Consider the following 26,612-nt stretch of genomic DNA (forward strand, 5'->3'; position numbering starts at 1 on the left):
ACAGTGTTCTGCCTCTGTGTGATGAGGAATAACTCCTTTGTTGACAGTTTCTGACTGCAAAAAAGCAGTACACATGCTCCAGGGGGTCCTCTATTGACTGATAAGGCTTCTGGTTCACTGGGCGGCCGTGTTTCTTGAGCTTCTGGTTGGCCTTTCTGTCAAGAGAGTGGCCTAGCAGCCTGTCGACAGAGCAGCTTGATCTTTTGATCTGCTTTTGTGTATGGATGCGATCAGTCAACTGAAGTTTTGCCTAAAGATCTCTTCTTATAGTACCATCTGTTGACAGATTGGTGTAATGTACATGTGGCCCATAAGGCACCAGGCTGAAAACAGGAGAAAAAAGTTTATGAAGTAAGGAAGTAAGTAGAATGAACTGATGACGGGAATTTGGCTGGGGGTGAGATTGTATAAGACCGCAATGATAATAACAAAGAGCTTAAATATTTTGCTAAGATAGAAAATGGCAAGAATGGCAGTAGTAGTATGGTTGGAACAAGATGTGAAGAATTTCAATGCCATTTGAAAAGATTTAGAAGCAACATGCTGAAGGTGAGCACAGAAGATAAAGTTATCATTATAAAAGCAAGAAATGACCAAGGCATGATACTGTGGGGGATGGATAACTCAGTGGTTTGAGCATTGGTCTGCTGGTGAGTTCAATCGTTGAGGGGGCCATTTAGGGATCTGGGGGCAGGGAAAAAAGGGATGGTGCTTGGTCCTGCCAAGAGAGCAGGTGACTGGACTTGATGACCTCCTGAGGTCCCTTCAAGTTCTAAAAGATGTGGTGTATCTCCATATCTATAAAGGTGGTGATACGGCAGTGACCTTAAAATCTGGGCTTATTGATTTGCCATTCAATTTGCATACTTCATGATGACGTGGATTTAGTTGTCATTTTTCCAACCTTGACAAATGGCTTTAGCTGTAGCACATCCCTTTTGTAATTCTACTGTACGGAGATCAGAAAAAAAACGGAGAGAGCCGATTCTGTCGAGATTTAGTCATGTTTTGCTCGTTTTCTGTCGCTCATTGGCCCTCACGTATTGGACACTGGTTTGCGCTGGTTGTCAGGAAGAGATTTAGAAATTGCTCCTATGCGCTACCAACCACTCAGCTGCTCAGAAAAGCCCATGACCACGTGACCCAGCCATGGCCTCCGGTCAGGGACCTTGGCAACCGCTCCGACCTCGGCGGCAGCTCTCACGTGAAACCTAACAGGAGTTGCGAGTCCCGCCTTGCTGCTGCCGCCGCTCGAAATGCGTGCGGAGGGCAGGAGCCAAAGGCGGCGCGGCGGGTGGTTAGGAAGCTGACTGCCAAAGCGAGCGGGTAAGGCAGGTGCAACGTCCACAGCGCCTCAGTCCCCAACAGCGTCCGCCTCACCTCCCTATCGCTTCCCTTTCAGCAAGAGACAATTCTACTAGCCAATCCCCGCCATACCCCGCCGCCCAGAGGGGCGCCTGTCAGCCAATTGAAATTCAGCTATCGGTTTAGCCCGCCTCTGCGGAGTGACATCTTTGTGGGCCAATCGCTGTCAGAAGCGCAACAATGCCCAATTCTAGTCCTCTATATTCCCACAAAAGCCGCCCAAGTCGTCTAGCCAACCGTCATTATCCTCGCAGCGACGGGCAGCGCACCTTGCTAACAGGTGCGGCCGGCATTCGTGCGTCACAGGACCAGCGGAGGTTTTGATTGGCTAGTGGGGCAGTCACCCAGCGGCAGTCACAGCAGTGACCGGGAAAGTCGCTCTGTAATTGGCTGAATCTGTGGCAACTGCGCGTCTGAGGCCGGCCGGATATTGCTGCTGGGGGCGGGCGTTGAAGAGGTTGCGGACTGGAGAGAAAAGGAGGTGAACTGGGAGCGCCGGCTGGCGGCGATTTGGTCGCGCTTGTGTTGAAGTGTCTGAGGAACTAGTGCGGGTGAGTGGGGCTTTAGAGGTCGCCACCGCTGCAGCCCCGCAGGTGGTGGGAAAGAACGAGGAACCCCCCAGCCATTTTAAATAGCATAACAACGGTGGCCGGGCAGAGACAGTCTGCGCAGGAAGGCGAACGCGTTAGGGAGTGGGACGCCTGGGCGTTGGTTGTGGGAGGAGGGAAGTGGAGGCCGTGGGGCTGCCGCGGGTACGGTGACTGGGAGGCTGTGCTTGCGGTGGGAGGGGTTGGGCGCCGCCCCGGCCGGTATGGGGCGGGACTTGGGACGGGGGTCGTGGCGTGCTGCCTCAGTTGCTCCCCTCCCCCAGAACAGTTTGCGGCTGTTCTTCTCTCAGGTGTGGTGGGCGTCGCGGGACGGGGATGTGAGACTGAGATCTGAGTTGGGATGGGTGAGTCCAAGTCAGTTGACGTTACCGTATTTCCCGTTAAGTTCTCACTCCTTCGCTTTCAGCGTCCTGTCGGCGCCACCCGCACCACCCCCCGCCCCAGCGCGCCCCGGGTTCCAGTGCGGCGAGCCTGGCCCCTTTGTGGGGAGAGCCCGCTGCCGCCCTCTCTGCACATGCACGCTTGTGTTTTGCTCCCTGTGCATCGGGGCGACACTCCTCAGGCCGGCTCGGGGTCGGGGAGCGTGTGGGCTAGTCTAGTGCAGTGAATACAGGTGAAGTGTGACAGGGGGATGGCATGTGACAACTGCAGTCACTGGGAGGCCTTGGCATAAAGGTGGGGTGCTCAGCTCTCCCATGGCCACGTATGGGATGGGGGAGCACTTCCCCCCCCTTCCCTGAACCTTGGAGAAGCAGCTGGGTGCAGCAGCTGGGTCACTCCCCCCACCTTTCCCCAGCCTCTGTTGCGGGGTGCATGTACTGGCATACGGTATGTGCTCTCCAGCAGGCAGCTGTGCCTGTGCAGAAAATACGGGACAGTTGGTGCCTTTTATGCAATAAGTCAGGGCACCTTTTTGGCATCCCAAATATGGACTGTCCTGCTGAAAACGGGACAGGTGGTCACTAGGGATAAAGGTGTGGCCATGATGCTTCCTTGAGGAGCTGCATTTGGAGACAAGCTTGGCAGGTTGGAGATGTCTCCCTGGTCCTGTTCAATTGGTGTTTCTTGTGGTAGTGCTATATTCGCAAGGTGGTCTTAGAGATGCTGAGTATTAGTGAGGTTTGGAGTGTGTGTTTGAGGGGGAAGGGAGAGAAAACGGTAGTGCTTAGTCCCTGTATTTTGAGACTTGACTGTGTCTGGTAAGGTCTGGAGAGGTCTGCAGGAGAATGAATTCATAAGGATGTGACTGCAAAGTCGTAGTCTGGGTGAATGGATGGCTTGAAAATGAGGGGATGAAGTTTGAGAGAGACTCTCAATTGAGGACTTGAGTTCAAGGATGGGCTTGGCCAAAGTGTGTGCGAGGCCCAAGGTGGCACACTGACAGAGGGGCCCAGGCAATGGATGATATCATCAACTGGAGCACAGGGCCAAGGGAACTGCCTTGCTCACCTTGCCCTAAGGCTGTGCCTGGGTTATAACTACACAGTTAAATCCATATCTAGTTTGAGTTTATCAGTTACTTCTTTTTTTAAACAGAAGACTGACTTAGGCAGAATCTTCTGTGAAATTTCACATTTTTACAAGTACTGCTTTAAGCTTAAAGGAGCATTATTTTCTAGCTTGCCTGGCTGAATGGAATCAAAGTATGGTTGAAATAATAATAGGACTATTGCTCTTGGCTGAGACTAGGCTCTGGTAATTATTATAAAAGATATAAAGAAAGTAGACCAGGTGCTAATGGTAAATTGACTAATGGATCATTATCCTACAGCTTTATAAGGAAGTTATATAAAACAAACTGTTCCAGATACAAACAACAAGGTGGGTGAGGTAATATATTTTATTGGTCCAGCATTTGTTGGTGATGGAGACAAGTTTTTGAACCACCCTGAGCATGTGTTTCTCACCAACAGCAGTAGGTCCAATAAAAATATTACCTCTCCCAACTTTTTTGTCTAATACTGTGGGACTGACAGAGCTACAATTACACTGCATGCCAAAAGACTTGTTACTACAACTAGAGGGTGTGTGTGCAGGGAACAAAAGAAAAGACCTGCTTCAGACAAACAATAGCGAAAATCTCCTTCAAGGAGATAAAATGGTGCAAAAGAATAGAGGGGCAGGGGAGCACTAGAGTTAGGGAGCAATGGTAAGTCTCAAAGTATTTCAGTAGCGGTAGCTATCTCACTATTAGGAAAGCCAACCATACTAAGCCCAGAGCTACAGAGAAGCTTCTATATTCTGTGACTTTCTGTTCCTGGCTGTGTTTTAATGCATATGAAAAAAAAAAAACACTGGTGATGAGAGCTCAGCAAGCTCAATTCCTTCATTGACAATGGCAGAGAATTTGCAAAGTAATACTTTTAAAAGGTAGAAAGTCTTGTAGAATCAGCTGATTAGAACCAGAGGTGAAAAAATTTTGCCCAAGCTACAAAATATGCTCTTAGGGTTTGTCTACACTACCTTCCTACTTTGCAGGGAGGATGGTAAGTAGGGTGTTGGGAGATTATTAATGAAGTGCTGTGCTGCATATGCAGCACTTCATTAAGCTAATTCTCCTCCGTGGCATCTTCAAAGTGTTAAATTTCAAAGTGCCAGCTTGTGTGTAGCTGCAGCTCACCCACCGGTACTTCGAAGTGCCTGGGCAACTTCGAAGTCCCTTTACTCCTCAAAATTTTTGGCTAAACATGAGCTGGCATTTTGAAGTTACCACAGAGGAGAATTAGCTTAATGAAGTGCTGCCTATGCAGCGCAGCACTTCATTAGTAATCTCCGGACACCCTACTTACCATCGTCCCTTTGAAGTAGGGAGGTAGTGTAGACAAGCCCTTAGAGTGCCATCGACACTTGGACTTAACTAAGCTAGCCTACAATTAGTTTTCTTTCATTCCACATTGAAAAGTTTCAGGCCCTTCCCGTGGCATCGTTATAAAAGTGGAGAGTGCTGATGGAAATGCAGAGAGGATGGCAGGAAGGTGATAGATTTCTGTTGATCTTTGATTGTTTTGAAATGTCTTGGAGAACTTTTGGGCTAGCTGAGGTTGAGTACTACTATCATACAAACTTCTTTTTCAGACGTTCAGAATAAATGAGGTAATATTGGCTTACTAGTAAGCTAATTTAGAATTCTAACCTCTAATTCTGTATGGTGGTATGTGTTCTTTCTTTTTTAAATAGGATAGAACCTGACATCAAAGTGAAGGAGAAGGTCTGGAGAAATCATTTGCAGCTCTTAGGATACACGTTATGAACCCTTTCTGGAGCATGTCTACAAGTTCCTCACGCAAGGTGGATATTTTAATAAACATTATATGGATTGTTAATTGTTCATCTCTTATCAAACTGTACTGCACATTATCAAAAAGAAATTTACATTTATCAAAATATAAAGTAACTGCCTAAAGTGACTTAGAATTAAGTCTCAGGATCCATCTTCAAAAGGAATTTTTGACAAGATAGTGTTACTGAAGTGCTGTGGAACTCTTGAGTCTCACCTAGACAGCCATGAGGTAAACAGAAGGCAGTTTATCAGGGGTCAGCAACCACCCTATCCCCGGCACAGGTTCCAAGAGCAACACATGAGCTGATTTTCATCGGCCCGTGAGGCAGGAGCTCAGCCCTGCTCCTCCTCCCCAAAGCCTGTGGATTAACAAAAGACCAGCAAATGCTACCAAGCACCACTTAAACGGTAAAGCTCTGCATCTTTATTTATTAATGAAGCTGTTGTAAGTAGGACTGTTAGTGATTATAATACCGTCACCATTCATAGAGGTCTAAAGGTCAAATTTCAGCACTCCACCTTGGAAAGTTTGCTGACCCCTGGATAAAACTGAACCCTCTAATTTGCAGTATTATATTGCAATGTTTACCTAAGTATAAGGTATCTTTTCATGGGGAACCGAAATCTATGACCAGCTCATCAAGAGGTGAATGTTGGTAACTTGAACTACTTTGAAAGTCAGATCCACATTTAAGGTTCTTGCAGTTATGATACTCTGGGCCAGATTTTTACGCTGTTTTAACTAGATATTTGGTACTTACCTGAGACTTCTGTATCTGTCTGACCTAAATTATGAGCACAAATTGCAGGCTTCTGAAAGGGCAGACTTTTAAAACGTGTTTTTTGCTCTCAGCTCTTTGAGAGAGAGTCTGATGTGCTCTTCAGTATGGCTCTCTCTCTCATTCTGAGGTCCTCCTCCCCACCCCTGCAACTAGTACTGGAAAATAGCAAAACAATGGATTGCCTTGTAGGTTCGGTACATCTTGATCACCATTTTTGCAAATCAAAAATGAACACTGTCTCGAACACTCTCTCTCTAGCATTCAGTTAGGACTTTGTCTATTTAAATACCTTAAAGTTGGGCACTTGAGTGGGTATATTTGAGTGTAGAGCCATGCTGTGTCTCTTTTGCTATGCTGTCTCTTTACAGGTGGTGGTTCCCTTTAAATCTACTTTATATGCAGCTCTGTTGGGGGAAATATGTAGAATTCTTTCTTGTATCTTGAACATTTGAATTAGCTACAGTAAATGTGCTCTCTTAAAATTAGTGAAACAGCTCACATTTCCAGAAAGTCTTGTTTGAAGTAGTTTATTGAGGTGTGGCATTGTCCTCTCCATGTTCTTCCCTAGTTGTGAGAACACTACTGTGTCGAGTGCTAGTTCTAAGCAAGGTAGGCAAAACATCCATATATTACTCAAATGGATAATAAACTGAGAGGTTCAGTACCAGTCTGAAGCATTCTTTTCCCTCAGAAAGTGCCACATAGACATTAACAACTTACAGATACTCCTGAGGGAATTCTGTGCCAAAAATAAATTCTGCATATTTTATTTGTGAATAAAGAAATGTGAAGGTTTCAGCATGGCAATGGAGAGCATGGGGCAGTGGCTGCATGGAGATTGCCTTACACCCAAGCCTGTTCCCCCACCCGCTACTCCCCACAGATTCAGCAGTGAGGCTGCAACTGACACAGAACAAGGGATGGATCTGCCTCAGGAACACCCTTGGGCTCTGCCTCTCCATGTTAAGCACACTAGGATAACCAGTGAGAGGGACAGTCTCATGCACATATTGAGCCTTGACCCTGATCTAGGTGTAGGCAGGTAGGCTCAGTTTGCCAGGAGCCAAGAAGGGATGGGTGAGGGTTGTGTGGGTAGCAATCTGGGTTTGGGTGGCTTGCTGTGGGGTCCCTGGCAGGGGGAATGGGACTCTGTAAAGGAGAACATGGGTGTATATGCAGAGGGAGTAGGGCTCAGGGGTGGAGGAGGGACCCAGTTCCTAGAGGAGTGGGTCTTGATGGGGGGGGGAAGGGTCTAGATGTGGGTGTGGTAGAATTGGGTGGATCAGAGAATAGCTCTCTGTACAGTGACCCATCTGCTCCCGCAGCTAAGGAGCCATGCGGATAGGGAGCAGTGTAAAAGTGTGCACTGTGGTACTTCCTGGGGTTAGACCTAGCCCTGGCTATTCCTTGGAGGGGAAGAGGAAGTCCTGTCCTCCCCAGCTCAGCTGGGATTAGCAGCTTTGCCTGGCATGGGGTAGAAGCCACCGGCCCGCATGGCCTTGCCCAATGGTAATTTACTTGTCTGCTGACTTCTCCAGGCCTCCAAAATGACACCTCTAATACAGGGGAGGAAGGAATCTGACCTCTCTTGGAGCTTCCATGTCGGAAGCCAGACTTCTGCAGAGAAGTGAAGAAATTTGCAGGGGAAATGAATTCTGCATGTGCTCAAGAGTGCATGGCAGAGTCCGTCCAGTATGTCGCCATTACTTATCAGGTGACAACACAACTAAAAGGGCAGTCTTTAAGGCCTATTCAGTCTTCCACCACTGCAAATAATTTTGGAAGAAGTTGTGGTACTGGTGGTCATGATGTGGAAGCTGTCAGGTCAATTTTCAGACATGTTACAGATGACACCACACAGCCTCATGGTAACTTTCCATTACTAAAACTGTAAATTCCACCCAGTTATCCAGAAGTCTATATCTTAGCCTAGCAACTGAACTAAAACTTTTTCTCCTATATGTAAAGTGAATAGTTTTTCAGGCTTTTTGACGACGTAAGAGCAGTGGTAGTGATTATGTCCTTGGCAAAACAGAAACCATGACGGTCTTTATGTGGTTAATTGTGGGAAGTAATTACAGCTGTCCTTATGTAAATTTTTTGAATGTCTTGTGTTGATGGCTGATGTACTACAGGCAGCCCAGGCTACCTAGTGCAATGTTTTAAAGCAATGAGGCATAGTTTAGTTTAATTTACAGTTTTACCACCTGCTAGAAAGTAAGTGTCTCAGATTTCAGTCTGTCCCCCCTCATGAAGAAGCTCTGTAAAGAAGTACGGTGTGAGGTGCCCATGGCTATAATAAGGTAAAATCTTTTAACCCTAAACTTTATTGGTATGTAATTGAAGTTTTAGCTTACAGCCTAAATTAAGTGTGTTTGGAAAATATGAACTTGAAAGGCTAATATGCATACAGGTTGAACCTCTTCTAGTCCAGCACTGTTGGGACCCAACGAGTGTCAGATGAGAGAATTTGCCAGACCATGGGAGGTCAATATAGTCTAGCAGCATTACCAACACCTCCACTGCTTACTGGGCTCTTAGAAGACATTTAGGGTAAATTACAGCTGAATAACAGCATAGAATGCTTAGAGCCAGGACTGGTGGCTGTGAACAGACTTTGTGGGACCACAGGAAGCTTGGCCACACCTATGATAAATATCACATAAGTGATAAGGTTAATTAAAAACATGCTGCATTATGGATGTTGCTGGAAGACAGTGTGCTGGACTAGAGGTTCAACATGTAGTATTTGTATTTAATATGTGTTTAACAGAGACCTGAAACAGAAGAAAAAATTCTATCTGGAGAGATGAAAATCAGTCCTCCACGTGCCTCAACAAAGAAACAGTTGCCTTCTATTCCAAAAAATGCTGTGCCAATGACCAAGCCTGCTTCTCCTGCCCCTTCTTCCCAGTCTACAAATGGAACACATGCATCTTATGGGCCTTTCTACTTGGAATACTCTCTCCTGGCAGAATTGTATGTTGCTTTTAAGTTTAAAATGTTTTTACCTTTTAGCTCACTGGGTTTCTTCTCAGAAAATTTCAGTGCAATTGCAGGGGTAGCTTTAATAATAGTTCTTCTGTGGGACTTCTAAAACAATACCCAGAGTTCTCATTTAAATGCTAAATCTTGCAAAATTACTATAGTTTGTTATCTTGGAGAGTTAGTTACGCTTTGCAGTTTGGTTTTGGTTATAGCTTTAGATGGTCCTCCTGTACACAGAAAACTTAAAATTCAAATATAACTATCTTGAGTGCAAGACATCCTCATAAGATTAAAAAGGTACACTGTTTTTAGGAAGGAAGTACACTTTTTTTTTTTAAAAGGATCATTAACTAAAAACTAATGAACGTCCAGCAGGAAGATACACTACCTTCCTAATCTCATCATTGGCGAATGTGGGGCTATGTCAAGGGTGGGGTAACCATACCTTCTGTTTTCATTGAACAATCCATTTTTTATTAGTTATATTTTGATCAATTGCCAAAAACAAATAGGGCAAATGTCCAGTTCTTGGTAAAAGAGGGATGCAGAGTCATTGTGGGGGGAAGCAAGCAACAGTGTGGGTGGCTGGGGCAAAGGGCAGACAGGGTTTGAGCAAGCAGTGGTAGTGAGGCTCAGCTCTGTGGCTTGGGCTAGCTCCATGTGGGATATTGGTAGGCTCAGACAAACAGCTGGGGCCAGCCCTGCATAGGGAGGGTCTCTTGGGTTAGTTTGGTTTCCTTTTGGCTGATGTGGTTGCCCTAATCAAGGATTTTCAGACTTTCTTGTGCTGTGGATTGTTCCTCAGTCGTGTGATCAATTATGCAGCAACTAAAGTGTCTGCTCACTTGGGAGTTCAATATTAGGAAAGTAATACTTAGCCATCCTCTAATGAATTTTACCATGATATTTTTAAGGGGAGGAGCCAATTAAAAGTGGCTGGTGTTTGTTCTGTGAGCCACTAGAAAATGCTCTGGACCAGTGCTCTGTGAATAAGTCAAAGATTATGAATGCACAAGAAAGCATAAAAAGCACATTTGTGTAAAAAAAAATTTTCTATTTGGTTGTATAATTTCTTTGAATTCTCAGCTATGTAGCAGATTCCTGAATTGATTCCTTTGAGCTCTGATGCAGTGTTAATTTTGAAATACTCTTTCTATTTAAGAGGAAAACTCAATATTTTAGTGCTGTGTAGAAAGTTTACATACATTTTTTTATGTGGGGCTCTAGTTAATCTTAAGCCAATCTGAGTTTGACACACACAAATCAATTTAAGATGCCAGATCATGGGTGTGGCAGAGAACAATGGTCTCCTTTTGCTAAGCAATTGCTGATGGCATTATGGAAATTAGTCTCATTGGAATGCACTAGTACCATGTGTGTTTTTTAAAAGGGATGCCATAACAAATGATGTCATCTAATTTTGATGCTGGTATAGCCAGAGACAGTTGTTCACTAGTCATTTTTGGCCTGATGTATTCAGCTTAAAGCAGACTTGTGTGTATGCCAACTAATTAGAGAAGCCTAGTTGTAAGTTACTTCAACTGAACATTGTGTTAAACGTTCACTTTGAGTGAATGATTTGGCAAAATTCTGTGTAGTATTTATAACCCCTTATTGGAAAAGCATTAATTTTTTTTTTTTTTTTGTTTCCACTTTCTGGGAACAAAAAAAATGTTGTGCTCTTGTGCATTAAAGAATAAAAACAGTAGAGAGGAAGACAAGGGGAGAAGTCAGTTGTAATCCTTTGGACACAAATGGTTTAAAATCATGAAATTAGTAACTTCTGTTACGTGAAAGAGGGCTCAGATTAAACTTGTGTAACAAGTGTCAAGTGACTGGGGAGTGGGAAGCGGGGGAAAAACAGGCATCAAAACTCAGGTCATAAGTTGCACTTTTTTTTTTTTTTCCCTGGTCTTGAATTTGGTGATCCATCCTCACCTAGTGCTCCTGGTACTCGAGGCCTTGTCTAAAATATTTTCTTTCATTTGCCTCCCCTATCTTGTTGCCATGCTACCTTCCCCATGACCAATAATAGTTACCATGATTTCTGTCGAGAAGCATTGCTTAAATTTACAGTTAAAGTTTTGGCTAATATTAACTGCTTGTGGTTCTTTTTTTTTCATTCAATACCACTGTCCCAGATCCCTCTGCCAGATTGTTTTGTGCATTTTCTTGTCTTTAAAATGTGTCTCATCCATTACTGTGTAAGACCCACACAAATGAGAACCACTGTACAGGAGGAGAGTAAAAATGACTTGACCCAGTCCTGACTGGCTATATTTATTTTTCAGTAATATATTTTCCCTCCCTATGTTTAATTTCCAGTAATTTTGGAACAAGAGGGATAAGAATTTTGTCAGTATCTCTCTAAATGAGGTGGGAGAAGGAGATTCTTTAGTCCTTACCCCACCCCCATGTGAACACATCCACTTTTGTGACTGGAGGGAAAATAACTTAGAGTTCCGTGTTGAGGTATTGGCAGCATAGCAGTGACCTTTCTTGAGTACTGAGAAGTCTTCTGCTGTGTGCATGTGCTAATGTGGACCTCATATAGTTCTTTGTCTTAAATGACTGAATTATTATTATTACAGCACCTTGGTTGTAAAGCAGAAGTTGCCAGGAGTCTATGTGCAGCCATCTTACCGATCCGCATTAAGTAAGTTCAGGAGTAGTTCTTATCTTTTCATGAAGAAGATATTTCACACTAACTCACGAAACTCTTCTTTTACAGTGTGGTTTGGAGTAATATTCATAAGACATGGCCTCTACCAGGATGGTGTGTTCAAATTTACAGTCTACATCCCTGATAATTACCCGGATGGTGACTGCCCAGTAAGTGCTGAAGTTATCAAAACAATTTGAGGGCTTCATTCCTTGTATCAGGTTGGAGAATAGCATTTATTCAGTTCCTGGAATTGGCTTTGTTCATTGGTTAGCGAAGACTAAGAACATGCTTCTGACTGGCTTACAACACCTACTGTTGGCAGAGGATCATCTTGGTATTCAGTAGTAACGTGAGGTTGACTTTCTGGCTCTACCAGTCCTGCTAGAGGACCTGCATGGTGGTAACTGTAATTATCAGATTCCTGAATCATAGTTCCCCTTAAAGGAGTATCTGAGTGCTTAAAATATTTTCTTGACTCTTAACCTGGGGGAGGGTGGAAATGGAGTTACCTGCTACTTTGTCTCAATAGTTTCATAAGAGGAAACTTTTTTTTTTTTGTTTTTTGGACTGACAGCAGAATAATCTTGTTTATGAAATTGGCTGCCTCCATCAACATCATTGCTTCCAGAGCACAGTGAAGATGGGCTCAGCCAGGCTTTTGTAATTTCTTTGATGATGACCAAACTTTACAGCCACAAACTCCTGAAGGAAACACTTTTTAAAGCTGTCAAGTAAACTAACTTAAATGCTTTTTAAAGGGACAGTATCAGTGAGAAGTGATTTTCAAAAAGATTGAAAGTCATTAATTCTGCACGTGTTTCTATGCCTCTCTGCCAGTTTTGGGGTTTAAAATTTTTTTCATGTTAAAAGTACCCTCTTGCTATAGATACTAACACAAATAGTAGGGGAACTAACTAACTAACTAACTTTAAAGAGGAAGCAGTGAACTGGCCAGACACATTGCTGTCAAGTGTACAAAGTAAAACCGATTTTCTTCCTCAATTCAAGCAATGCAAGGGGTTGCTTCTAACAGAAGTAGTGGAGGTCCTCCTAAGAACTTGGGCACCCATTAACAGTGTCTTAAAAACTGTAAGAGCACATCCGAGTGTTTTTCATAAATCAAAATCAACCATAGGCTTGAGGAATTTCACTAAAGCAATTTTGAACTTTTATCTTTAATACAGCGCTTAGTGTTCGATCAGCCAGTCTTCCACCCACTAGTAGATCCCGTCTCAGGGGAGTTAGATGTGAAAAGAGCATTTGCAAAATGGAGGTGAGTGCTAATGTACTGGTGTCTAAAAGAGAAAAGCTGTACTTAAATTCCTCACTAACTAACTACTCTCTTCCTAGGCGAAACCATAATCACATATGGCAAGTGCTAATGTATGCTCGCAGAGTCTTCTACAAGATTGATACAAGCATTCCTTTGAATCCAGAAGCTGCAGTGCTGTAGGTGTCATTCTAAACTTTTTCTGCTTTGTATTTTGAACATCATATTCTGTTTTCATGTAGTGTGTTGAATTCATTGCTTACAGACACAATACTTATGCCACAGTCTAGATTAAATAGCTAAATTTACTGTTTGTTAATTTTTAACACTGGTTTATGGTATGTAGCATCAGCTATCTGAACAAACTTTAAAAATACCCCAGCCTACCACATCACACTGAAGAGGCAAGATTAATTTACAACTTGTTAATTTCATATGGTGAAGTTTTTAAGGAATTTTTCTCCTACAGATATGAAAAAGATATTCAGCTGTTCAAAAGTAAGGTGATAGACAGCATCAGACTATGCAGCAGTCACTTATTTGATGAGCCTAAAATAGAAGATCCCTATGCAATTAGGTAAGTAGCCTATGCATTATACATAGTTCCATGTGTTCTGCTGTTCACATTCAAGCATGCATAGTATATTTTTTTTTCATGCCAAGTTATAGTATGGGTGTCACTTTGATCTGATGACCCTAACAGTTCCTTTCTTCTCCTCCTTCACAAAAATCACTCTATATACATTTAAATCAGAGTAGACTCTCACAATGGTGATAGGATGGATGAAGTATCTTTCTTTATTAGGCCAAATTTCCACAGAGCTCTTAAGGACTGAGACAGGTATTCAGCTTGTCACGGCTAAATGAACAGATTGTATAGCATAAGTAGTTAAAGCATTTCAAGAAACTATTTAAGGTGACGTGGTCCTTTAATGCCTTGCCAGTGTTAGGGCGCGAAAGGAGAAATAAAAGTGGCGGGAGGGGAGGGGCTGGGAGGACGTGGGGAGAGGGAGCGAGAGAGAAAGGGAGAGGGAACGAGAACACAGTTTGTTCCAGGACACAATTGACTTCCTCCACAAAACTCCAACATTAACAGCTTCGCTCAGAACACCATCCTTGCCATCACGTATAGTAGTAGTAGTAGGCATCCTTCAGTCTGCATAGACTATGGATTGCGCCCTTTAAAATTTCAATTGAGGACTTCATTTACAGCGTCTGTTGTGACTATGAAGACCCACATGAGAGTGACAGTCCTTGCTGCATCTCTTGCAGATGTAGTGGGTGTCTGGCAAGTCCTTTTTGTGCGCTCGCTTCTCCTCTGCTAGCTGTCTGATCTTCATCATCTTCTGAAGGCCCTTGTGTAACCCCTGCCTCCATCTGCTGTGGTCATCTGCTAGTTCTTCCCAGTTGTCCAGCTCGATGTCTACCTCTCTGAGGTCTCTCTTGCAGACATCTTTGTAGCGCAACTGGGGGCGTCCGGGAGGTCTTTTGCCAGAGGCTAGCTCACCGTACAGGATGTCTTTTGGAATCCTTCCATCATTCATCCTGTGGATGTGGCCAAGCCAGCGGAGTCGACGCTGCCTGAGGAGGGTGTGCATGGTTGGGATTCCAGCTTGCTCGAGGACGGCAGTGGTGGTCACTCTGTCCTTCCATGATATTCCAAGGATGCTCCTGAGGCAGTGCAAGTGGAAGACGTTCAGCCTCTTTTCCTGGCGGGCATACAGGGTCCAAGTCTCGCTGCCATAAAGGAGGGTGCTGAGGATGCAGGCTGTGTAGACTTGCATTTTGGTGTGAGTGTACAGCTTGTTGTTGTTCCACACACTCTTGCTGAGTCTGGACAGAGTAGTGGCTGCTTTTCCAATCCTCCTATTTAGCTCAGTGTCCAATGACAGGGTGTCAGTGATGGTGGACCCGAGGTAAACGAACTCGTGGACGACCTCTAACGTATAGTTGTCAATGCTGATTGATAGGGATTCAGCAACATCCTGACCGAGTACGTTTGTCTTCTTTAGGCTGATGGTAAGCCCAAAGTCCTTGCATGCTTTGGAGAACTGATCCAGCAGTTTTTGAAGCTGGTCTTCTGTGAGAGACACTACAGCAGCATCGTCTGCGAACAGCATGTCTCTGATGAGGACTTCTCGCACCTTAGACTTAGCTTTCAGCCTTGCAAGGTTAAACAGTTTCCCATCAGATCTTGTGTGCAGCAAGATGCCCTCTGTTGCATGCCTTTGGATCTTCTTCAGGAGGAGTGCAAAGAAGATCCCGAACAATGTCAGAGCATGCACGCATCCTTGTTTGATGCTGCTCCTGATTCTGAAAGCATCTGACAATGCGCCGTCATATTGGATGGTTCCTCTCATGTCTTCGTGGAACGACTGGATCATCTTGAGTAACCGTGGAGGACAGCCTATCTTGTGGAGCAGTTTGAACAGACCATCCCTGCTGACCAAGTCAAAGGCCTTGGTCAGGTCGATGAAGGCTATGTAGAGTGGCTTTCTCTGCTCCCTGCACTTCTCCTGCAGCTGCCTTAGAGAGAAGACCATGTCAACGGTAGACCTCTCTGCGCGGAATCCGCACTGCGATTCGGGGTACGCCCTCTCAGCAATCTTCTGGAGTCTGCCAAGGATGACGCGAGCGAACAGTTTACCAGTGACGCTTAGGAGGGAGATTCCACGGTAGTTGTTGCAGTCGCTTCTGTCTCCTTTGTTCTTATACAATGTTAGCGTCGTGCATATCCTGTGGAACCTCACCCTCTTTCCAGCACAGGCACAGTAGCTCATGTAGGGGTTCCAGGAGTGTGTCCGCAGTACATTTGATTACCTCTGGTGGTATGAAATCCTGACCAGGGGCCTTTCCTGCTGCAATGCTGTCGATGGCTCTCTTCAGTTCATCCACAGTCGGTTCTTGATCCAGTTCGTCCATTACTGGTAGGAGCTCGACGGCATCGAGGGCTGCATCAACCACAACGTTCTCGTGTGAGTACAGTTCGGAGTAGTGCTCAACCCAGTGCTCCATCTGTTTTGGCTTTGTCAGCAATGACTTCACCGGATTTGGATTTCAGAGGTGCCATCTTGTTCTGGGTGGGTCCTAATGCCTTCCTCATACCCTCATACACTCCTCTGAGATTACCAAAGTCGGCACAGGTCTGGATGCTGCTGCATAGCTGGAGCCAGTGGTTGTTGGCACAGTGCCTGGCTGTCTGCTGTACTGTTCTTTTGGTCTCTCTAAGTGCTTGCTGGGTACTCTGGCTCGGTGAGCGTTTGTACTCCAGGAGTGCAGCGTGCTTTTCAATGACTGGAATCATTCATTGTTCGTGTTTCTAGCTCTTCTTCCAACCACCGACAAGGCTGTGTTGTAAACTGTATCCCTCAGACGTTGCCATTTGGATGTCGCATCGGTGCCCCCAGGGCTGCTGCGCAGATTTTCCTGGAGGGTGTCTCTGAACTTTTCAGCTTTCTCCGAGTTTGCCGTCTTTCTGGCCTCAATGCGGGGCCTTCCAGCAGGTTTAGAGCTGTACAGCTTCTTGGGTCTCAGCTTGAGCTTGGAGCACACTAGTGAGTGATTTGTATCACAGTCAGCACTATGATAGCTGTGTGTCAGAAGGATGTTTCTGAGGTGGTTACGCCTAGCGATGACCACATCTAGTTGATGCCAGTGCTTCGAGCGTGGGTGTCTCCACGACACTCTGTGCTGTGGCTTCGTTTGGAAGAATGTGTTGGTGATGCACAGATTGTGGTACGTGCACAGTTCAAGGAGATGCTGTCCATTGTCATTCATTTTTTCCCTACACTGAAGTGTCCTAAGCAGGAAGGCCATGAGGCCCAATCAGCTCCAACTCTTGTATTGAAGTCACCCAAGATGTACAGTTGTTCATGAGCAGGTATTTGCGCTACAGCAGCGCTAAGCACGTCATAGAACTTGTCTTTTACTTCTGGTGTGATGTACAGGGTTGGAGCATAAGTGCTGATCAGGTGGATGGGACCGACGCAAGTTTGAAGCGTGATCTGAAGAAGTCTTTCTGATCCGCCCATGACTAAATCAACCATTTGTAGAAGGGTGTTTCTGACAGCAAAGCCAACACCATGCTCTCTGGGTTCTTCCTGGGCTTTACTCTGCCAGAAAAAGGTGTAGTCCTTTTCCTTTAGAGATCCCGAATCTGCGAGTCGCGTCTCTTGCAGTGCAGCGATATCAACTCGGAGACTCTTCAGTTCCTTGTTGATGACAGTGGTCTTTCGGGTGTCACTGATGGCCTGAAGATCTTCAGTCAAGCCGGTCAGCATGGTCCGCACATTCCAGCAAGCAAGCTTAAATTGTTGATGTTTCTCATTTCTTGTTGATTTTCTTATTGGTTTGCCTGGTGCCCAATTTCAGTCACTTGTCAGGTTCAGGAACCGTAAGCCTCATGCACCCAGCGAGGCAGGTGAACTGTGGCGGGACAGAACCCTATTGGCTGGGGGCTGCCCAGCTTGAGGCAGGCGGTGACTGTCCAGTGAGATGCGAGGATCTCTCCCACTGTCGAAGGCAACCCCTGGCGCTCGTTCTCTACGCCAATCGAGCAAGAGCTTGTAACCGGTATCTGTTGCCTCCCGTGTTGATGCAGCGCTGTTCAGCGATGCTGGAGTACCTCTCCGGGTGTGAGCTTGGGCACTTATTATGGAGACTCTGGGCTGCCCAGACACCAGTGTCCCCTTCTCGGCTTTACTAATATAGTCCAAAGGAGAGGTTAACCTCCACGTCTGGTACCAGCTCAGCTGCAGGAGTTGCCGGGGCAGTGCCAGAAGTTGACACCAAACTGCCTTTGGACTCCACTCTGGATTTTCTGTCAGGGTTTACTCCCTTAGCCTTTCTCCTTCCCAGATAACCCACAAGGCAGTGGGGTGTGGAGAATGTGGTTAAGGATCCCACTACTTCATACCTCTCTGTCACCACAGCTCCCTGCAGAGCAATGACCTCATATCCCCAGGACCCTCCTCCCCACCTTTCACCGCCCCTCCCCCCCAGCTACCATCATCATAGGACCCTCCCCAACCCACTACCCCCATCTGCTCCCATGTCCACCCTCTTCACTGCACTGGCCCCTCTCCCCCCAGCTGCTCTCAGTGCCCCCAGGTCCACCTTCCCCCATCGCTCTTCAGGCTCTTCTCTTCAGAGACTCCTTTTCCTGGTAGTGCTGCCTTGCAGGGCACAGGTGGAACACCATACCTGAAAAGGACAACAAACACGGGGCTCCTCCCTCAGTGAACTCCCAGAGGCAAACTCCCTTCCCTGTTAGCTGCTGCCCCCTGTTCGCTGCTCAGGGAGCTCCCAGTGAACAGGGGGGCAGCAGCTAACAGGGAAGGGAGTTTGCCTCTGGGCAAAGTGTCCTAGAGGAGCTTGGGTGAGTGTGGGATTTGGGGGGCTGTGTGGTGAGCTGGTGGGTGAATGTCTGTCTGCAGCTTGATCAGCTGCCTGGGTGCCTGAGCTTGTGCTGTGCAGAGAAGAGCAGTTTGCAAGGTGTGAATTGGGGGAGTTCCTTGCCAGGTGAGCCTTCAAGGGCTGATTAGACTGGAGGCAAGGCTTTGAGCCAGGCCTGACCAGCTAGCAGCTCTCTCATGAAGGGAGCTCCCAGCGAACAAGGTGAGCATCATGTATATCACTGCTCTGTATACCAACATCCCTCACAATAACTTCATTGCTGCATATCTCAGGTATTTTCAAAGGCAGTGGATAACTCTCAGCCATCCAAGCTGGAGAGAGACTGCTTTGAAACAGTAATAAAACTACCTCTGACCACACACCACTGGGTGTCTGTTGCCACTAGAGGCAGGAGCCTATTGGGGGCATCTTCAAACAGTTACAAGCTGAACTTGCATGCTTATAGCTTGAACTGTTGCAGTGGCAATATAGTTCTCTGAAACTTAGCTTTGGTTTTAGGACGTAGAACTGTCAACTAGTCACGAGTGTATTTAGCATGTGGTGGTGAATTCCTAGTTTTTGGTGTTGGCATCAGCTGAAATGAGTACTTGGGTGCTTGACATCTAACATGTATCTGTTCAGTGAAATCGGGATCACTTAGTGGATTAGATATCTTTCTCTTGATGCTGTTGGTGGGGAAATCAAAAGGTTTTAGAGCTCAGTGAAAGCTCTGAGTAAAATTAGAAATTGCCCCACTCTCATTGCTGTAATTTTCTGAAGTGGGTAGCTGTGTGAGGGAAGTTAAGCAAAATAAAGTTCATAACACTTCTGCTTTCTCCTATAGTTTTACTCCATGGAATCCAGCTATACATGATGAAGCTAGAGAGAAGATGTTGACTCAGAAAGTATGTAGACCAAATTTATCTCTATTTATACTATAGTAACACTCCGTGTATTGGCACTGTAGAGCTAGTGGTGGTCTTTATTTTGCAAAGAGCTAGTATCCTATATAAAATTCTACAGGCCCCTATATGACTTAGTTGTGTGTCAGAAGTTGGACAGCTAATTAAATGTCTTAAAAGCGTGGAGCACCTAGCAGTTTTCTTCCAGAATAATCTTGATTGTATGATAACACTGTTTAAAGATCCTTTTTTCATTTCTAAAAGGTGCCAAGGAATAGAAGTGACTGTTAATTACTAACACTAAGGCTGTGGCCACACTAGCTCCCCCTTTCAGAAGGGCTATGGTAATGTGGCACTTTAGAATATGCTAATGAGGCACTACCATGAATATGCAACACCTCATTAGCATAGTGGCAGCCCCACATGCTTCAAAACTGCCAGTAGTCATGGGAAGCCCATTCTTCCCATGACAGCACATCCATTAGCATATTCTGAATTGCTACATTACCATAGCCCTTCTGAAAGGAGGGGCTAGTGTGGCCACATCCTAACTGTTGTCTACTAGCCTTTCCCAGATTGGATATGTTTAGCATGGTGCTCCTTTCACCTGGCACATGTGACTAGTTGGCATCAACACAGTCACTTTCTTCCTTTGAGGAGACTTGTTTTACCTAATGACAAATGAGTCAGAACTCTAGAACTTTCTGATTGTGTTGCGTGTAAGACACCTGTTAGAAGGAGGAAAGTGCTTTACTAAAACTATTTGGATGGTTCTGCTGTTCACATGAGAAATGTCAGTTCAACAAAATTGCAAATAACCCTTCCCTAACACTGAAGGTAACCAACAGGTAGCCGTGTTAGTCTGTGTCTTCAAAAACAACGAGAAGTCCTGTAGCACCTTGTAGACTAACGGATATTTTGGAGCATAAGCTTTCGTGGGCAAAAAGCCACTTTGAAGTGGTCTTTGCCCACAAAAGCTTATGCTCCAAAATATCTGTTAGTCTATAAGGTGTCACAGGACTTCTTGTTGTTTTTAATTGGATATAACTTTGCTCAACAATTTTCAGCATCATAGTTGGTTTAGATTTTGTAACCCATAAGACGTGGTGTTCCCTAGTTCCTAGGGATGCTGCTGTCACTCCTTATACCACACAGTTGCGCAGGTATGTTACTGTTGTGATATCTGTGAAGTCAGGGAGTTTTGGACTCATACCATGCTACGCTGTACACTTGCCCATCTAGATGAACTAGTGGATAATCTCTGGACTTTGGAGATTAGAGGTAGCTAAACTGATAGCTTTTTGGCATGAGAAGACCTCATTGAGAGAGGCAGCAAATGGAGAAAGCGTTTTCTCATTTTTTTTGGTTTTTATTCGCTGTGAGGACTGGTCTCTGCCCCAAGAAGGGAACCTCTAGTGGGGCTCTTCTCCTCCCTGTAAAAACTCCACACTGTCCCTTCTCAATCAGAAGTGGGTTTTAAACTGACTCTCATCCTGTGACTGGAAGCTGTGAAAGACTGACACAGCATTCTGAAGTGCAGCACTGCAGACTTCATCTACCTACAGGGCATGAAGTTCCTGTGCTGGTGGTACCCTTGCCTGGCTGAGACACTGCAGAATTGTAGGATGGCTGACCATCAGCTGCTGACTGGTTTTCTTCTGAAATGCCTCTAATGGCAGGCCTTGCTGCTTCTTCAGCAGGCTTAGATTTGCCTCTCTCTGCATAAAGTCTGACCTCTTTGCTTGTGTTCTCTGGTCTAAACAGAAGCTCTCTCAGGCCTCACATGACAGGCTGGCTCTCCATGCAACATGGTAGTGTTCTCGCTCTTCTGGGGGTTCTGAGTCTGTAGAAGGGTAACTTGAAAAATGCATTATAGTTCTCGGGTTTGACTCTTCTCCCCCTCCACCCCTTGTTCATGTCCTAATCTCTCTCCTGAGACCCAGGCTGTGTCTACGCTATGAGATAATAGTGATTTGAGTCATTTCACCCGATTTTACCAAGTGCCTTTTTTCACTGTAAATTCCATTAGGTTGATTCATGGTGCACTACAATAACATAATATTGGTATTCTAATATCGTAGTAACCTGGCGGTCGTAGTGTTTAGTTCAAATTTAAAATTCCAAATTAAGGGTATTGAGGAAGCGCCTTCTCTTTAAATGGAATTCATTAGCTTCCAGAGACATCCCATATGTGCCCCACAGTTCTCTGCTCTGGCCTTTTCCATCTTCACTGCTCTCAGGTGCGGAGGAATTAGGCAACAGGAAGACCATTTCAATTTGGCACCTGGAAGCCCATGGTTGTAGGGTCACGAGAGGGTGAAAAGTCTTTCTTTCTTTGCTGTTTAGTGCAGCTTTGCGGTCTGGTTCTGTGTCTACCTCTGCTAGCTGCCTTTTTTCCCTGTGCTGCCTGGTGCCAACCACTACATGCCCCTCCCCCACCACCCCCAGACCATGTGGCAGCTAGGCTGTGGGTGGGGGTCGTGCTTGTATGATGGGATGAGAAACTTCTTTTCGTCCGTTTACATGTTGTCCTGCCTCCCCACATCCCCTCCCCCCAGAGGCGCCATGCAGTCTGGAACTTTTCCGCACCCAGCCGCATCACGTGGCTTGACCCTGAACTAATAAAAGGACATGCTGCATAAGGTGCCAGGCAGCTTGTGTGCAGTGAGGGCCCTGTAGCCGACCAGGGGAAGTCTCCCTGGGCAGCCACGATTCTCAGGCAACAGAAGAAAATACTTTGCCACTAGAGTGACTGTCCTCTCAGAGGAAATTCTTGTGTGGGCTTTAGCCAAAGGGCTGGCGATAGTTGGGGTGTATTAGCTGCTTGGGTGAAGTCTCCCTCAGCAGGCATGATTTTTGGGGGTTAGCTGTAGTTGGGGGTCTTTTCATAAAGGCTAGTGAAGGCAATGCAGTAGCTCTATACAATTACCACAGTTCTTGAAGTAAGGCTTGCAGTGATGAAAATTCTTATTCTGAGGGTCCTCTTTGCTGGGTCCAAACCTAGATCCAAGCCTAGGTACACTGGTAATAGGGGCAGGTGGTAGGTCTCCCTGGATGGTCATGATTTTCTGGTCTGGCTGTAGTCAGGTGTCTTTTAGCCATCTGGGGGAAGTCTCCATTTGCAGCCACGATTTTCAGGGGCTGGCAGCTGCCCAGGGAAAGTCTCTGATGGCTGATGCAGTTGGAGGTCGGGGCAGCAGAGCATCAAGCACTCGGAGGCAGGGGCTGGGACCTCCAATGGATCGTCATTGAAGGATTTGAGTTATACTCATTCCAACGTGGCAGCTGTTGGTCAGGCTCCCTCTCTGTATTTAACCCCTGGCTTCCTGTTATCTGAAGGCACAGAAAGTACCATGCAAAGTTGATCAGATGGACCTTCAGTGTAACACCCATGGATACTTAGATGTGCATTTCTAGATTATGGATTTGGATGCAAAGATAGAAATTATTGTCCTGAGGATCGCCTTTGTCAGGAAGTCTAAATACAGATCCAAGACTTTCCTCTGGGCCCACTTAGCATAGGGACAGGTGGTGCGTCCTGCCACAAGGTTTCATGGGTTCCCAGCAGCTTTAAGGAGGGGCAGAGGCAAGCACCACAGAGCACTGATTACTGAGGACAGGGTATCCTGGGGCACCGGAGCAGTTTTTTTTTATGGGCTTGATCCAAAGGCCATTGAATGCAACGTAGTAGCTGTACAATTACCACAGTTCTCCGAGTAAGGCTTGTAGCAACCAACTGAGCCATAACTGATTTGATGATCCATTGCATTTTCAGTGTTGTGCTTGTCCACTACTTACACGTATGTTCCAGGTTTTGGAGTGGGCGCAAGGATAAAAATTCTTGTTCTGAGGGTCTCCTTTGCCAGGAGGTCTAGAGAACTAGATCCAAGCCTGCGCCCCCTGCAAATAGGAGCAGGTGGTGAGTATGAGCGAGCAACCAAACTGATTCAGTGATCCATGGCATTTTCAGTGTAGTGCTTGTGTCTACTTAAGAATTTGCACCTGACATGTATGTTTGTTCTGAGGGTGGTCTTTGCCAGGAGGTCTAAATCCAGATGCAGATGGTGGGTCCTGCCCCGCCTGGAGTGTTGGCCAGCATCCTGGGCAAGGCACTGCTGGACCTCCTTCACCTGGATTTCCTCCATGCTGTAGCGGGGGATGGCCCAGTTCCTCCAGGGTGGTAGCCACCTGGCATAAGCTTGGGCATTACAGCACTTCACCTTGGGATCCAGGAGGATCTGCACCTTCGTCCCAGTCCAGGGGGGGACTCACCTCTTGGTGCCCCGGGCTGGCTCTTGGGCCTTTGAGACAAAATTATTGATCTGAGGATCCTCTTTGCCAGGAGGTCTAAATCCAGATCCAAGCCTACAATGATCCAGTGATTTTTGTTGCATCTGGTTTTGAAAACCTGTCGGTTGGGAACCCTGAAGTCTTTCTTTCTAACATTTCCTAAGTGCTTTACTACCCCTCCCCTCCGCTCCGTTATAAAAAGTGCATTTCTTATACAGGCAAGGCAGACCCTGCCTGGAAAAAGGGACACTCTTTTTTTTTTTTTTTAACACAGAAGGGGAATGAGGAAAATGAAATGTGGGAAGATGTTATCAGGTACCCACAGCCATTTGCAGGGCATCTTTTCTTCCCCATGCTACACCAGTGAAAATGGCCAGAAAGCTGTGGAGCTCAGGGAACTGTGGAATAGGTTCCCACAATACACTGCTGCAGCAATTGATTTAAGCTACTTGTGTGTGGAAGCAATAAGTTGATTTTGTGGGGAGCATGTGGGAATGTAAGGATGCTCAAAATTGAATTGATAAAACCCAGTGTTACGAAATTGATTTTAGTTTGATTTTTAGCTCATGGTGTAAATGCAACCAGAGAGTAAGTCTTATGCCATGGAATGACTGAGACTTGCAGGAAGGGAAGACTGCCTAGGGAAGCTTGGGATGGAGGAGTAGGGTAAACCAGGGCCTTGTCTGAAGTTCGTAACAAGCCTCTAGTAACTGGATTACATCTGGAAGTCTGCCTGCAGCAAGCAGAGTGAGCTTGTACATTCTTTTTAAATGGAAGCCTGGATTTCCAGCAGTTGTTTGATGCCTCCTTCCAGTCTTGTCAGAGTGGGCTTTTTATAGAAACCTTAGTAATTGTATTTAGTTGTGGGGTTTTTTTTTATGTGAATAGCAAAAAAGAGCTGTGAAGGCTGACTTTTCAGTGTCATTTCCGCCACCCCTTGACCCATTAACTTGAGAGAGTCTGTAAGTCTTATCCATGTCCTGGACTGCATATGGTAAACCCCCAACAAACGCACAACCAAGTTGCGTGTGTGTCTCAGGTTAATGCGATTGCCGCCTCTGACAGGAGCAGGAACGTCGTTCCTCTCCCCCCCCCCCCCCCACCCCCGCCGTTTTGTCATTCTGAAGAACTGGTGCATTGTCTGAACATGATAAAGTGGATGTACACACAGGGCCCTCAGTGCTAAAAGCTAAAGAAGAATCGACTATACAACCAACAGTAATGTGATGGATAGTAAGATGGTGCTGTTTTTTATAGAAATCTGGAACCTGAATTCTCTTATGATCCTTGAGCATCTGGCAATGTGAATATGCAATCTTCAGAAGATGTCTTAGCCCCTTGCCTATTGCCGGCTGCAACTTACTACTATTCTGCCTTCTTCCCCAAGTCTAATCCTTTCTTCTGCTTGCTCCTTCTCTCTTCTACATTTAGCTTACTAGTTGGTTAAAGTTTTGGAGTGGTGCATGTTGTTCACTATAGTTAAATGTTCTTGTAATGCTCATCAGGTGGAGGATCCTACCTACAATATTGGCATTCCATATCACTTTTGGGGTTACGATTATATACTGTGGATGCTGGAATCCTCTCTGTTTGGGAGGATGCCCTCTGCCTCTTGCACTAGGGTATTGTGGTATCGAAAAGTCCTCAGCATAGCTGCTTCCATCTTCAAAACCTGGATCCTACACAGTAGTACCACTACATTGCGTGGAATATATTTATAATAGGACCAACTTGAAGTCAGAGTTACATTAACAGGAAGAAGGCCATCTCTTAAATTGAAATGGAATTGACTGTACATTTTACTGTAATAACGTTAGTAGGGAAAGTAGCAAATGTTATGATTGGGTGTTGGGAATGGGCCTCAACAGAACACACACATTGTTTAAAAAACTCCTTTAGTAATGCATGGGCGCTTTTAGAATTGCTAGGCTATCAACATATGTTAAATAGTATCCAGCTTTCAGAGAGTGCATATATAATAGTATGCCTGTTTGAGAGGCAGGGCTGGGTAGAAATATCTGCCAAGTATTTTAAAAAAAAAACAAAAAACCAAACCCTAACAAAAACCAACTAAATACTTTTTTAAACACTTCTTGGTGGGTTTTGACTCTAAGTTTGTTCTGCCTAGAAGAAGCCAGAAGATCAGCACTGCAAAAGCATGCAGGTCTCGGGGTTGTCGTGGGTGAAGCCTGGTTCAGTGCAGCCATTCAGCAAAGAAGAGAAGACCATGCCTACCTAATTCTTCTGGACCATGATGCACAAAACACTTTCTGTGGGTGGAGGGAATGTAATGGAGGGAGAAACAGCAAACTGGCAGTTTTCTTCTTGACCTTGGATTAGTAAAAGCTGAACGATAGCAGTGACTCAAGTAAACCTGCTGAATGGATTTTGTGGACTCTTCTCAGTGTTTTACATGCGCATTAGTTTTAACAGCAGCCTGGAGGTTGGTAGTATCTGTAAACAGTGCAGTATCTTTTATTAATGAAGACTGCTTAAGATTGTATCCCCCAGGGCTCTAAAATTCCTGGAGGGTTTGTTTTAAGCTTTTATTTTCCTTTCAGGAATAGCAATTTTGAATCTTAAGGAACTGGCAGAAGTATTAGCAGGAAAAACTGATGCCAGAGGTAAGCTGTGTTCCTATAAACTAATATAGCAGAATTAAACCCTATATTTAAAGGTTTAAATACATTGGTTTCTATTGTAAATATATTAGGATTTTAAATTGTAAATAGTGGGCTCAGTGACTACAACTAGCACTTTCAAGAAAGGTAGAGCTGGGAATTGGTACTCAGCATGTGATGTATTACTGACTTGCAAATGAATGTTGTCACTAAAGCACACATTAGTCTGACAAGTTGAGAGAGGTGTGTTAGGTTTACTAGGCTTTTATTACATAAACACTAAATATCAGAACTTTTTATTGGTGGTTTTGATCTAATAAAATATTTCAGGATGTTAGACTTGGTATGTGTTAAGGACTGCAGGGATTACTGGCTAGTTTGACTAATGTGTGTTAATGGTGACATCTTAAAAAATAAAAAAAAAAAAAAGTTAACCTTGCTTCATTT

General features: G+C 45.2%; 1 protein-coding gene across 4 annotated transcripts; it reads left to right on the forward strand.

The window, feature by feature from the left end:
• The first annotated feature begins 1,600 nt into the window (after positions 1 to 1,600).
• Positions 1,601 to 26,612, forward strand: AKTIP (AKT interacting protein). Of its 4 annotated transcripts, none has more exons than XM_075008597.1 (10): positions 1,601 to 1,916; positions 5,151 to 5,261; positions 8,809 to 9,014; positions 11,615 to 11,679; positions 11,755 to 11,855; positions 12,873 to 12,961; positions 13,039 to 13,137; positions 13,428 to 13,535; positions 19,197 to 19,257; positions 25,676 to 26,612. In XM_075008597.1, the coding sequence occupies exons 2-10, from the start codon at positions 5,220 to 5,222 to the stop codon at positions 25,781 to 25,783; spliced, it is 879 nt and encodes a 292-aa protein (XP_074864698.1). In that variant the 5' UTR covers positions 1,601 to 1,916; positions 5,151 to 5,219; the 3' UTR covers positions 25,784 to 26,612. The 4 variants fall into 4 exon arrangements, with proteins under 4 accessions (XP_074864698.1, XP_074864695.1, XP_074864697.1 ...); XM_075008594.1 differs by having other exon boundaries at positions 1,604 to 1,916; positions 25,673 to 26,611; XM_075008596.1 differs by having other exon boundaries at positions 1,824 to 1,846; positions 25,673 to 26,611.

The sequence above is a fragment of the Carettochelys insculpta genome, chromosome 14, assembly GCF_033958435.1.
Source record: "Carettochelys insculpta isolate YL-2023 chromosome 14, ASM3395843v1, whole genome shotgun sequence".
Lineage (NCBI taxonomy): Eukaryota > Metazoa > Chordata > Testudines > Carettochelyidae > Carettochelys > Carettochelys insculpta.